This window comes from Prionailurus viverrinus, chromosome D3 (genome assembly GCF_022837055.1).
Source record: "Prionailurus viverrinus isolate Anna chromosome D3, UM_Priviv_1.0, whole genome shotgun sequence".
NCBI classification, from domain to species: Eukaryota; Metazoa; Chordata; class Mammalia; order Carnivora; family Felidae; genus Prionailurus; species Prionailurus viverrinus.
In genome coordinates, this window is record NC_062572.1 from 49827958 (window position 1) to 49842704 (window position 14747).

Below are 14747 nucleotides of genomic sequence, written 5' to 3' on the forward strand. Positions count from 1 at the left end.
ATTTGGGGGAAATATTGAGATTTTCTTGAGCCATAATTGATGTTACATTGTTAGAAAGTCCCATGGCTTTTCCCTATAAGATACAAAGTTCAACATGAGTCTATTAGATGAGAGTGGGATGTAGAGGGAGGGTTGTCGTTTTAGATAGCATGATTAGAGAAAGGCCCGTTAGATAAATTGACAGACTGGAATGAAGTGAGGGAACAATAAGAGCAAAAGCCTTGCTAAATTGTCTTAAGTTTTATTTAATTGAAAGATGTAATCTCAGGTCTAGTTCTGTATTTAACCTATTCTATATTTGTTTCAATGATACTAATTGAGAGCACACCTATTTGCATAGTTAGTACCAATATCACCCTTGGCCGCAAGGCAATCATAAACACAAATACCAATTCTCAAAATATTTAGGTTACCATTGTAATACAAAATTAAACTTCTTATAGATTACTCTTGAGCCCCTGAGAATATGGGCATGTTTCCACAGAAGACCCAGTTTGAGAACTACTATCCTTACACATTATTCTTTAGACTTTTTCCCACTTCACTCTCAAGGGAAGAGGTGGAGAGAGGAACAATGGGATTCTTCTTGTTGAATTCATGTTAGAATTGAGGTTTTGTTGATCAGTGAATTAGAGTGAAGGCATTTGGTCTTTCTCTTGGCTGCTTATGTTCCCCAAGCATTATCTCTCCAAATTGTGAGATACATGGGAGAGCTTTCAGAATTTTATCTACTTAGTAGTAGTATCTAAACTACTTCTACTCCACTACTGGTATTGCCCACTCTACAAGGAATCCACATGGATTCCCAGCATTTTCTTTCATTTTGGTTAAAATTGTTCTATATCTGCTTAGCACTTCTTCAGGTGTATTGTGTGAGTTTAGGACACTCGTGTAGTTATAGCATTGGTGGTATATTCTTCCAATCTCGACCTGTTTGTGTTCTGTACTTTTGGGTTTGGAGAATGGAGTAATCCTGTACCTGTGCAGCTGTTTTCTCAGAAATCAACTTTTCTCATTTTTATTGAATGGTTAAGAGAAAGCCTTTTCCGGGGCGCCAGAGTGGCTCAGTCAGTTAAGCGTCCATCTTTAACTCAGGTCATAATCCTGCAGTTTGTGGGTTCGAGCCCCCACATCTCTGTTATCAATACAGAGCCCTCTTCTGATCCTCTGTCTCCCTGTCTCTCTGCCCCTCCCCTGCTCGTGCACTCTCTCTCAAAAATAAACATTAAAAAAAAAAAAGAAAAAGACTTTTCCTACAAGTCATGTGGTAGGATAACTTCATTTTAATGTCAAAACTAACAACTAATTGTATTTTTTTAATCACTTGATAGGTTGGAATCCGAGGTACTGATATAGTTGTGCTTGGAGTAGAAAAGAAATCTGTTGCCAAGCTTCAAGACGAAAGAACTGTGAGGAAAATTTGTGCCCTTGATGACCACGTTTGCATGGCTTTTGCAGGTACTTATGGACCTACAGTAGCGATAGAGTATCTTAGTGTAGTAGGGTAACACAGTTGGGCCCCCCCTACAGCTGTCATGCTATATTTACACAACATATAGAGATATGCCCCATTTCTTACTTTGACACAAACAGCATACCCTACCTTTTCTGGAAAATTACACTTCTATAAACATGGATTTCTAATAGTTAGCTTTGATCAAACATAAATGTTAAACAATACATATTATAGTATCCTAATTATGACTGTAGGTAACTGTTTTATTTTCAAACTTTTTATTTTTAAATTATAGATAGGAAGTCGTAAAAAAAACACAAGGAAGTTTCCTTTACTGAGTTCCCCCCCAACATCTTCAAAAACTGATAATTTGAGATTGTTACAAGCCACAGAGTTTATTTAAACAGTTTTACTTGCACTCATTTGCATGTATATGTGTGTGTGTTTTGTAGTTTTATTAGACGTATCATGTGTGTAAGTTCATGTAACCATCACTGCAATCAAGATACACAACTCTTCATTAACACAAGACCACTTCATGCTAGTCCTCCTCATCTCTAACCTCTGGCAACAATAATCCTCTCTCTTCTCCATCTCTATAATTTTGTCATTTTGAGAATGTTATATGAATAGAATCCTGTGATATATAATCATTTAATCTTGGCTTTTCTCGTTTAGCATAATTCCCCTACAGTTCATCCAAGTTGTTGCATATGTCAATAGTCACTTGCTTTTTATTGCTGAATAGTGTCCCATGATATGGATCTACCACACTTTGTTAACAACTCACTGATTGAAGGACATTTGGATTATTTCTAGTTTTTGCCTGTTACAGAGAAAGCTGGTGAACGTTTTTGTACAGGTTTTTGTGTGAACATGGGTTTTCCTTTTTTGCAGTAAATGGTCAAGAGTACAATTGCTGGGTCATATGGTAATGCATGCTTAATTTTATAAAAAAAAGACAAATTGTTTTCCAGAGTGGTTGAACTATTTTACATTCCTACTAGCAGTATATGAATGATTCATTTTCTCTGCATCCTCAGCAGCCTTTGGTGTTGTTACTTCTTTAAATTTTAGATATTTTTATGAGTGTGTCATGATATATCATTGTGGGTTTAATGTGCATTTGACTCATGGCTAATGATGTTGAACATAATTTTCCTGTGCTTATTTGCCTCCGTATAGCAAACAAGACGTTTTTCTTGTCATGTGTGCTTGTGCACGCACCCATTTTCTTTTTTACTTTCTTTCTTTTTTTGTTTGAAATAAGACTTTAATGTGCACAAAGAAAGTTCACGTTAGTGACAGAGAGAGGAAGGAGGGTGAGGAGGTCCCAGGAAGCCCAAGGAAACTGGAGTGTGGAGACAAAGGCCATGGGGCAGAGGAAGTGGCTGGGAGGGAAGGAGAGCAGAGGGGTGGGCCAGGCAGGGCCAGGCTGCATCGTTGCCTGGTGGGGGTCAGGGGCAGTGTGGAGGCAGGCTCTTACTTCATCACAGTGGTCTTCCTCTGGCCTCCGTTCTTCACTTCCTTCTGTTCTCTGAGCCCTGTTCACTTCCTGCCAGAGCCTAGAGCCTGGGGCCATCCCTGCCCTGCTCCTTTAGTCTTTCCAGGGGCTGAAGTACTGGGCCTGCGGCCAGCAGTGGGGCCAGCAGCACCTTCCAGCGGATATCGGTCTGGGCAGCTAGGTCCTTGAGTCTGGTTGGGTGCGTGGCCTGGGGGCCCTCCCAGGTATGGTTGCTGAGAGGCGGTCCAACTGCATGCATGGCTGCTGCAGCCCTCCCCATTGGTCTGGAGTAATGTCCTGCAGCTGACCACCACCCCAGCGAGTGTCAGAAGAGTGGGACACAGGGAGCAAACATTATGGTCTTGTTTGGTGCTGGCCTTTTGCTATTGCTCCTGCCACGGTGGCAAGGTCTCAGAGCCCAGGTACTGCCTGAGGGATGATGGCCTCCTGAGGCTCAGGAGCCGGCTGAGCAAAGACAGCTGGGCCTTCTCTTGCCAGAGAGGGAGTAGTGTCTCTTGCTGGTCCAGCATCCGTGCAACAACCACAAGGCTGAGCTGGCTTTGAAGCTGCCTAGTCTGGGAGGTCAGAAAGAACTATGCAAGTACCAGCAGATTGTGGCGGTACTCTGACACCTTGCTTGGGGTGCAGCACAGCTGCTGGAGCTTCCCTGGCCACCCCTGGAAGTTCTCGACCAGCAGAAGGCAGAGACTGATGGCAATCAGGCTTGGGCAGCAGGTGGAGCCCCACGTCCAGGCTGACTCAGCACTCCATCAGGCCCAAGAGGTCCCTGGCTCCATCAGGCCCAAGAGGTCCCTGGCTGGGCCGGGGCACACAGTGTCAGGAACTTATGGATGTAGCTCGGGCTGATATCCAAGGCAGTCTCTGGGGGAGTGTCCTGCTGCTCACTTCAGCTCAGGCTACTGTTATTGTTTTTTAGTGGTTTTTTAAAAAATTTATTATTTTATTTTGAGAGAGAGAGAGAGCAGGGGAAGGGCAGAGAGTAAGAGAGAAACTCCCAAGCAGGGTCCACGCTGTCAGCACAGAGCCCAACGCAGGGCTTAATCTCACAGTTAATGAGATCATGATCTGAGCCGAGGTCAAGAGTCAGATGTTTGACTGACTGAGCCACCCAGGTGCCCCATGGCCACTGTCATTTTTAAGCACTCTCCCACTGTGCCAACAGGGCCCCTGCAGGCCCAGAGCAGGGTTGCGGGCTCCCAGGATGTGAAATGCCTTCATGACCTCTTGCAGCAAAGGGGCACCACCAGTGCTTGTCTCCATCAGACTGATGGAAGAGCCCGTCCATGTCGAGATCCCATAGGAGGCCAAAGACTCCTGAAGAAGTTTCTGGAGACTGTGTCAGCAGCTGGAAGAGCCCCTGGAGCAGGAGCACCAGGTAGTCAGGGGTGTGCAGGTAGAGGCTGCCCAGGAAGGAGAGCTGCTGGGCCGACGGGCAGTGAGGAACAGCCCTTCCAGGTGGCTGTGTGACTTCAGGTGTAAAAAATCCAGGATGCAACACAGGGGGGACAGCTGGGTAGAAACAGTCTGTCCAGGATGTGCTGGTGGAATGACCTGCAGTGACGTGAAAAATCTCTCCACCAGCATCCTGTGCCCAAGTGTGGCAGGCACTTCATCTTCATCCAGACCAGGAAGTCAAGGTCTGGACAGTTGTGCAGAAGCAGCTCCTCTTGCCCTTGCTCCAGGGCCTGTTCCTCCTTCTCCTGCACTGAGTGATCTAAGCTATTGACGTAGGTCTGTGAGGCCACAGAGGTGAACTGGAACAAGGTGTGGGTGTCCACCACTGGAGCCAGAGTCTTTGGGCTTGGGACTGCCATGTTCGAGAACAGCTCCTCCAGTGAGGCCAGGCTTCCCTGGAGGTCTGAGTCCTGGGGTCTTACTCTAACTCTTCAGGCAGCTTGTGGGCCCATGTCCTCCAGCTCTGAGGCCCTCTGCCATGGCCACACACCTTTGGGCTGGAGCCCCCCTGCCAGCCTGTGGTACCCTCAGGTCCAGGAACTCTACAGGCAGTGGGTTTCAGTCATTGGGGAACATATCCTCAGCCACCTGAACCTTGGGCTTCCATGACAACGTGGGAGTTGGAGCTGAGGTGGGACTGCAGCAACACCGGGCAGGGTAGAGGAGTCTCTGGTACAGAGGTGCTCGAAGCAGCTGCCCTTCAGGTTGGGAAACAGGATGGACATCACAGCAGCTGTCTGGACCCCTTCTCTCTGAGGAAGGGCTAGTGGTGTCTTCTGGGGCCTGGCCGTCTGCAGACAGCAGGACGTTTTTTCCTCCAGGGCCGCCAGGCCTCCCCATGGCCCCAGTGTTGCATATGGGCAGGTTGCGCCTGGGCAGGCAACAGCCGCCTACCACTTGGACACGGGCACATGGCCACATGCACCCATTTTCTAATGATGCTTTTTCAAACCAGGATTTTATATTGATTATTAAGCAAAAAAATAGCCTTTATCTTTCTGTCTTAAAAAAGTAATCATCTTGGGGCACCTGGTGGCTCAGTCGGTTAAGCGTCCAACTCTTGATTTTGGCTCAGGTCATGATCTTGAGGTTCATGGGATCCAGCTTCACATGGCAGAACCTGCTTGGGATTCTCTCTCTCCCTCTTTCTACCCCTCCCTCAAGTGTGTGATCATTCTCTTTCTCTCTCTCTCTCAAATAAATAAAAATTTAAAAAGAATAACAAACACCTTTAAAAACAGCCACCTTGCCACAAAACAAATTTTGATAAATTTTTGAAAGATCGAAATCATACAAAGTATCATTTCCAATCAAAATGAAATAAAACTAGAAATCAACAGAAGGAAAGCTGAAAAATTCCACAGATGTGTGGGAATTAAACAATACAGTTGGCCCTTGAGTGACACAGGTTTGAACTACACAGGTCCACATATATGTAGATTTTTTTACATACAGCATTGTAAACATATTTTCCTTATGATTTTCTTAATAACCTTTTTTCTCTAGCTTACTGTGTTTTAAAAATACAGCATATAATACATATAACATACAAAATATATGTTAATTGACTATGTTATTAATAAGGCTTTCAGGCAACAGTAGGCTATTAGTAGTTAAGTTTTTTGAGGAGTCAAAAGTTATGTGCAGATTTCACTTGGGGGGGTCAGTTAGTGCCCCAGTGCTCACATTGTTCAAGGGTCAACTGCACTCCTAAAAAATCCATTGACCAAAGAGGAAATCACAAGAGAAATCAGAAAATATCTTGAGACAAATGAAAATGAAAACACAACATGTCAGACTTATGGAATGCAACAAAAGCAGTGCTAAGAGGAAAATGTGTGGCTATAACCGTTTACTTTAAAAAAAAAAAAGATTTCAATTCAGTAGCCTATTCTTACACCTTAAGAACTAGAAAAAGAAGAACTAACCCTAAGGCTACCACCAGGAAGGAAATAATAAAGGAAGATAGGGAAAATAAAAGATTATAAGAAAAAAAGGTATATAAAACAGAGAATAGGAAAGCAAGAGAGAAAAATCAATAAACCCAATACTTGGTTCTTTGAAAAGATCAATACTATTGACAAACCGTTAACTAGGTAGACTAAGAATAAAAGAAGACCTAATTAAAAGTAGAAATGAAAAAGGGAACATTACTAATAATTTTACAGAAATAAAAAGGATTATCAGAGAGTACTATGAGCAATCATATACCAACAAATGAGATAATCTAGAAGAAATTGACGTATTTCTTGAAACATACAAATTACCTGAAGTTACTCAAGATGAAATAGAAAATCTCAACAGATGTATAGTAAGAGTCAACCAGTGATCAAAAACCCAATTAAAAGAAACAAACACAAACAACAAAAAACATGACCTGATGGTTTCCCTGGTGAATTCTACCAAACATTTAAAAAAGAATTAATACCAGTCACTCTCAAACTCTTCCAAAAAATTGAAGAAGAAAGAACACTTCCAAACTCAATATTCTATGAGGCCAGCCTTACCATGATACCAAAACCAGACAAAGACACTACCAGAAAAGAAAACTACACGTATAAATATTGATGTAAAAATCCTCACCAAAATACTAGCAAACCAAATTCAGCAAATTAAAGGATTTATGTGTTGTAACCAAGCGGCCTTTATTCCTGGAGTGCCAAGATAGTTCAACACTTGAAAATCAATCAACGTGGGGCGCCTGGGTGGCGCAGTCGGTTAAGCGTCCGACTTCAGCCAGGTCACGATCTCGCGGTCCGGGAGTTCGAGCCCCGCGTCAGGCTCTGGGCTGATGGCTCAGAGCCTGGAGCCTGATTCCGATTCTGTGTCTCCCTCTCTCTCTGCCCCTCCCCCGTTCATGCTCTGTCTCTCTCTGTCCCAAAAATAAATAAACATTGAAAAAAAAAAATTTTTAAAAAGAAAATCAATCAACGTACTATACTACATCAACAAAATGAAGAGAAAAACAGCATGATCATCTCAATCGATTCTGAAAAAGCATTTGACAAAATTCCATACCCTTTCATGATGAAAACACTCAACAAACTAGGAATAGAAGGAAAAGACCTCAACATAACAAAAGCCATTTATGAAAAACTCACAGCAAACATCATACCCAGTTACGAAAGACTGAAAGTTTTTCCTCTAAGATCAGGAATAAGTCAAGGATGTCTGCTTTTGCCACTTCTATTTAACATAATAAGGAAAGTCCTAGTGTGAGCAACTAGGCAAGAAAAGAAAAGGCATCTAAATTGGAAAGGAATAAAATTAGCTTTGTTTATGGATTACGTGATCTTGTATATAGAAAACCCTAAGGATTAAAAAAAAAAACAACAACACAACATTGTCAGAGGTAATAAATGAAATTGAAATAAATGAATTGAAAAAAGTTGCAGGAAACAATGTCAACATACACAAAAATTAGTTGCTTATCTATATACTGACAATGAACAATCTGAAAAGGAAAATTAAGAGAAATAATTCTATTTACAATGGTATAAAAAATACTAAAATACTTAGAAATTTAACTAAGGAGGCAAAAGACTTGTATGTTGAAAACTATAGGGGCGCCTGGGTGGCTCAGTCGGTTAAGCGTCCGACTTCGGCTCAGGTCACGATCTCGCGGTCCGCGAGTTCGAGCCCCGCGTCGGGCTCTGGGCTGACGGCTCAGAGCCTGGAGCCTGATTCCGATTCTGTGTCTCCCTCTCTCTCTGCCCCTCCCCTGTTCATGCTCTGTCTCTCTCTGTCTCAAAAATAAATAAACGTTAAAAAAAAAAAATTAAAAAAAAAAAAAAAAAAGAAAACTATAAAACATTACTGAAAGAAATTTAAGAAGACACAAATAAATGGAAAGACATCCCCTGATCATGGATTAGAAGATTAATATTGTTAAGATATCAGTACTACCCAAAGCAATGATTTGGTATATCCCTGTCAAATTTCCAATGAGTTTTTTTCAGAAACAGAAAAAACTAAAATTCATATGGAACCTTGAAACAGTCTTGGAAAATTACAAATCTGGACAACTCATGCTTCCTTATTTCAAAACTTGTCAAACCACTGCAGTACTAACATAAAGATGGACATATAGGGGCTTCTGGATGACTCAGTGCTTTAAGCGGCTGACTCTTGATTTCAGCTCAGGTCATAATCTCAAGGTTCTCTCTGAGAGCCTCTCTCTCTCTCTCTGAGAGCGATCTCTCTCTCTCTCTCCCCCCCCCCCAAATAAATAAATAAACCTAAAACAAAAACATATGGACATACAGACCAATAGAATATAATGGGCAGCCCAGAAATAATCCTCATATACATGGCCAAATGATTTTTGACAAGATTGTCAAGAGTAATGGGGAAAAGATAGTCTTTTCAACAAATGGTTCTGGGGAAACTGAATATCTAAATGTTAAAGAATAAAACCTTAGCTAACATTATATGCAAAAATTAACTCAAAATGAATTAACTAATGGGGTACTTGGGTGGCTCAGTCAGTTAAGCATCCAACTTGGCTCAGGTCATGATCTCGTGGTCCATGAGTTCGCGCCCCATGTCTGGCTCTGTACTGACATCTCAGAGCCTGGAGCCTGCATCGGATTCTGTGTCTCCCTCTCTCTCTGCCCCTTCCCCGCTCATGCTGTGTCTCTCTCTGTCTCAAAAATAAACACTAAAAATAAAAATTTTTTAAATGAATTAACTACGCATAAAACCTAACGCTTTAAAACTCAGAGGAATACATAGGAGAAAAGTTTTGTGAAATTGGATTTGACAGTGATTTTTTGGAGTAAAAAAATGTAAATTGGACTACCTCATAATCAAAGTCGACAGTGAAAAGGCAGTCTATGAAATGGGAGAAGATATTTGCAAAATTATATGTCTGAAAGGATTGATAACCAGAATATATAAAGAATACTTAGAACACAACAACAAAGAAGCAGACACCCCAACTCAAAAATAAGCAAAGACTTAAAAGATATGTCTCCAAAGAAGAGATACAAATGGCCAATAAACACATGAAAAAATGCTCAACATAACTAATCATTAGAGAAAATGAAAATCAAAACCACAATGAATCACCACTTCACATCCATTAGGATGGCTATTATAAGAAATAAATAAAGAAATAAATAACAAGAATGTGGAGAATTCCCTTATGCACTGTTGGTGAGAATGTAAAATGGTGTAGTCACTATTGAAAACAATATGGCGAATTCATAAAAAAGTAAATATTGAATTACCGTGTGATCCAACCGTTCCACTTCTGGGTATATATCTAAAAGAACTGAGGGGCGCCTGGGTGGCGCAGTCGGTTAAGCGTCCAACTTCAGCCAGGTCACGATCTCGCGGTCCGTGAGTTCGAGCCTCGCGTCAGGCTCTGGGCTGATGGCTCAGAGCCTGGAGCCTGTTTCAGAGTCTGTGTCCCCCTGTCTCTCTGCCCCTCCCCCGTTCATGCTCTGTCTCTCTCTGTCCCAAAAATAAATAAACGTTCAAAAAAAAAAAGAAAATTTTAAAAGAACTGAGAGCAGTGACTCAAAGAGATATTTGTATACCCATATTCATAACAGTATTAATCACAGTAGCTAAAAGATGGAAACAACCCAGGTGTCCATCAATGGATGAATGGGTAAACATAATGTGCTATATGTATACAGTGGAATATAATTCAGCCCTAAAAAAAGAAAGAAATTCTGAAACATACTACTACATGGAGGAATCTTGAAGACCTTATAGTAAGTGAAATAAGCAGTCATAATAGGCTAATTACTATATGGTTCCATTTATATGAGAATACTATTTGTCAAATTCATAGACACAGAGAATAGAATGGTGGTTGCCAGGGTCTGTCGGGGAGGGGAAATGGGAGGTTATTTCATGGGCTCAGAGTTTCAGTTTGAGAAGATAAAAATTCCCAGAGATGGGTGGTGATGATTTCCCAAACACTGAAAATATTCTTTTTTTAAAAAAAATTTTTAATTTATTTTTGAGACAGAGACAGAGCATGAGCAGGGGAGGGGCAGAGAGAGGGGGAGACACAGAATCTGAAGCGGGCTCCAGGCTCTGAGCTGTCAGCACAGAGCCCGAGGCGGGGCTCCAACTCACGGAGCATGAGATCATGACCTGAGCTGAAGTTGGACACTCAACCGACTCAGCCACCCAGGTGCCCCCCCCTTTTTTTTTAATTGTTTTTAATGTTATTTATTTATTTTAGGAGAAAGAGAGACAGCATGAGCGGGGGAGGAGCAGAGAGAGGGAGACAGAATCCGAAGCAGGCTCCAGGCTCTGAGCTGTCAGCACAGAGCCCAATGCGGGGCTCAAACTCATGAACTGTGAGATCATGACCTGAGCCAAAGTCGGATGCTTAACCGACTGAGCCACCCAGGCACCCCAAACACTGCAAATATTCTTAACTCCACTGAACTGTAAGCTTAGAAATGGTTAAAATGGTAAATTTTATGATATATATTTTACTTCAATAAAAGAAAAAAAATTTGAAATCATCTTAGTAGAAAAGATATGGAATGCTTTAACTTCTGATATGCATAATTTTCTGACTATAATATAAAAATAATTTTAATATGAATTTGACTTTTTAGCAGAGTAAAATAAACATTTAGTAATATTCTCCCCCACATGTTAATTGACCTTTGTAGTCGGAAAACACCTAAATGTCTGTTACTGGGAAGTAGTATAATTAACCATTGCATATCCAAGGAGTTGCTTAAAAGTACGGGCTCCGGAACCATACCAACTGGATTCTTAGCCAAACTCCACTGCCCACTACATCTATAATTGTGGGCAAGGTACTTAACTATTGCTGCTTGCCTCAGTTTAGTCTTCTTTAACGTGAGGTTAAGGATAGTGTGTACCTTACTGATTTGTTACAAGAATTAAATGAATTAATACATAAAAAACATTTAGAACAAAGTCTGGCATATATTATTACTATTACACTACAATTACTACTACTACCATGTTATCATTCTTATTATTTAGTAGCAGTTAAAAAAGGAGGCCACAGGATCTGTCCATATTGACATGAGAAGTATCCACAATATATATTAGTAATAGTGGGTTACTGAATAATACGTATAATTTGTATGGTAGCTTTTATTCCTGCTGTTGGAATATGTTGTGTTGAGTACATATCAGAAAAAAATAGTTCCATCTTGAAAAAAAATCACATTCTTTTGTCAGTATTGTTATTACATTGTACTTTTAATGTTTAGAAAATAGCTTTTAGGAAAAAAATCAAAGACTTTGAAAAAATAATTCATGTACCATGTAGAATTTCATTTAAAAGTAGAAATTTTACAGTGTGATAGTATCTTCAAGATAAAGTTGTGGTGTGAATTTAAAAGCACTAGACAGAGGACTTATTTCTTCTATAGATTGCTTATTTATAGAGACAGTAAAATTGTAGTTTTCTTTTTTTTTTTAAGTGTTTATTTAAATTCCAATTAGTAGGGGCACCTGGGTAGCTCAGTCGGTTGAGTGTCCAACTCTTGATTTCGGTTCAGGCCATGATCTCAGAGTCGTGAGATCGAGCCCACCATTGGGCTCCTCACTGAGCATGGGGCCGGCTTAAGAGTCTCTCCCTCTGCCCCTCTCCTCCACTCACATACTCTTTCTCTCTGAAATAAAAGATAAAAATAAAAAATTCTGGTCCGTTAACATACAGTGTAATATTAGTTTCAGGTGCACGTACAGTGAGTCAACACTTCCTGATCACCCAGTGATCATCACAGGTGCACTCCTTAATTCCCATCACCTATTTAACTTATACCCCTCCACCTCTCCTCTTGTAACCATCAGTTTGATCCCTATAATTAAGAGTCTGTTCCTTGGTTTCCTCTTTTTTTCTCCCTTTGCTCATTTGTTTCGTTTCTTAAATTCCACATATAAGTGAAATCATATGGTATTTGTCTTTCTCTGACTGACTTATTTCACTTAGCAGCTATCTCTAGCTCTATACACGGTGTTGCAAATGGCAAGATTGTGTTCTTTTTATGGCTGAGTTGTATTCTGGTGTGTGTGTGTGTGTGTGTGCGTGTATACACCACATCTTTTTATTTTTTTCAACGTTTTTTTTTTTTATTTATTTATTTTTGGGACAGAGAGAGACAGAGCATGAACGGGGGAGGGGCAGAGAGAGAGGGAGACACAGAATCGGAAACAGGCTCCAGGCTCCGAGCCATCAGCCCAGAGCCTGACGCGGGGCTCGAACTCACGGACCGCGAGATCGTGACCTGGCTGAAGTCGGACGCTTAACCGACTGCGCCACCCAGGCGCCCCACACCACATCTTTTTAAAAACTTTTTTTACTGTTTCTTTTTGAGAAATAGAGTGTGTGAGTGGGGGTGGGGGAGAGAGAGAGTGAGACACAGAATTCAAAGCAGGCTCCAGGCTCTGAGCTGTCAGCACAGAGCCTGACAAGGGGCTCAAACTCATGAACCATGAGATCATGACCTAAGCCGACGTTGGATGAGTCGACTGAGCCACCGAGGCACTCCCTGCCCCCCACCCCGACATCTTCTTTATACATTCTTCAATCAGTGACACTTGGGCTGTTTCCATAATTTGGCTATTCTAGATACTGCTGTTATAAACATTGAGGTGCATGTATCCCTTTGAATTAGTATTTTTGTATTCTTTGGGTAAATACCTAGTAATGTGATTGCTGGATTGCAGAGTGGTGGTATTTTTAACTTTTTGAGGAACTGCCGTACTGTTTTCTAGAGTGGCTGCACTAGTTTGCATTTTGGCTAACAGTGCAAGAGAGTTCCTTTTTCTCCACATCCTGGCCAACACCTGTTGTTTCTTCTGGTGTTGATTTTAGCCATTCTGACAGGTGTGAGGTGATACCTCATTATAGTATTTCCCTAATGATGAGTGATGTTGCGCATCCTTTCATGTGTCTGTTGGTTATCTGTATGTTTTTTTTGAAAAGATGTCTGTTTATGTCTTCTGCCCATTTTTAAATTGAATTGTTTGGTTTTAGGGTATTGTTTTAGAAGTTCTTTACATATTTTAGATACTAACCCTTTATCAGATATGGCATATCTTCTCCCATTCCATAAGGAGAGCAAATATTGTTACAATGTCGATTCTACAATCTACACATTTAATGCTATCCCTATCAAAATACCAACAGCATTTTTCACAGAATCTAGGATAAACAATTTTAAAATTTGTATGGAACCACAAAAGACCCCGAATAGCCAAAGCAGCCTTGAAAAAGAAAAGCAAAGCCAGAGGCATCACAATTCCAGACTTCAAGTTATATTACAAAGCTGTAGTGATCAATATAGTATGGTACTGGCACAAACATAGACACATAGGTCAATGGAACAGAATAGAAAACCCAGAAATGAACCCACAAATATATGTTCAATCTTTTACAAAGCAGGAAGGAATATCCAATGAAAAAGACAGTCTCCTCAACAAGTGGTGTTGGAAAAACTAGATAGCAACATGCAAAAGACTGAAACTGGACCACTTTCTTAAACCCTACACGAAGGTAAATTCAAAAGGGATTAAAGACCTAACTGTGAGACATGAAATCATAACTCTCCTAGAAGAGAGCATAGTAATTTCTTTGACATCAGCCTTAGCAACTTCTTTTTAGATAAGTCTCCTGAGGCAAGGGAGACAAAAACAAAAATAAACTATTGGGACTTTATCAAAATAAAAAGCTTCTGCACAGTGAAAGAAACAATCAGCAAACTAAAAGGTAACCCATAGAATGTGAAATTGCAATTTTCAGTTGTATCTTTAAGTAAAATGTGTTCTCTTTTTCTTAGCCATTTAGTATTGATTAGTGTAACTTCTGTTTCTTACGTTAAATAACTGTATTACTCATATGGTTTGGCAAATTTATTACTAATTTTTTTTCTTGTGTCAGTTATGTCACTGCTTCCTAAATATACTTCTATGTTTCTATGGTTTTGGATCATATTTACATTGTAAAGGGGAAATAACATAGAAATCTCCTCTCTCATCACATTTTGTGATTGAACAAAGCTTTTAATCCATAGAATAGGCAAGTCAATCTCCTCCCATTTCTTTCTCTTATATAACAAATTTTATAAAACATGTTTTAACTTTTTAAGTGAACTCTACCCCCAACATGGGACTTGAACTCATGACCCCAAAATCAAGAGTTGCATGCTCTACTGATTGAGCCAGCTAGGTGCCCCTCATCTTTTTTTTTTTTTTAATGGAGAACACTCTATGACATGTATGTGAAAACCCAATAGAGAAGTTCCTTTATAGGTTTTTAACATTTTTAAAAATAAGCTCTATTCCCAATGTGGGGCT

General features: G+C 40.6%; 1 protein-coding gene and 1 pseudogene across 3 annotated transcripts in view; one reads left to right on the forward strand and one right to left on the reverse strand.

The window, feature by feature from the left end:
* The window catches only part of PSMA8 (proteasome 20S subunit alpha 8), a 49837-nt gene that overhangs the window by 12832 nt on the left and 22258 nt on the right, over positions 1–14747 (forward strand). For all 3 annotated transcript variants that reach the window (XM_047826536.1, XM_047826538.1, XM_047826537.1), the window contains exon 2: positions 1332–1458. In XM_047826536.1, coding sequence (XP_047682492.1) covers positions 1332–1458 — 127 coding nt within the window. The remainder of the gene's footprint in view (positions 1–1331; positions 1459–14747) is intronic.
* On the reverse strand, positions 3054–5292 carry LOC125148576 (protein FAM178B-like; annotated as a pseudogene).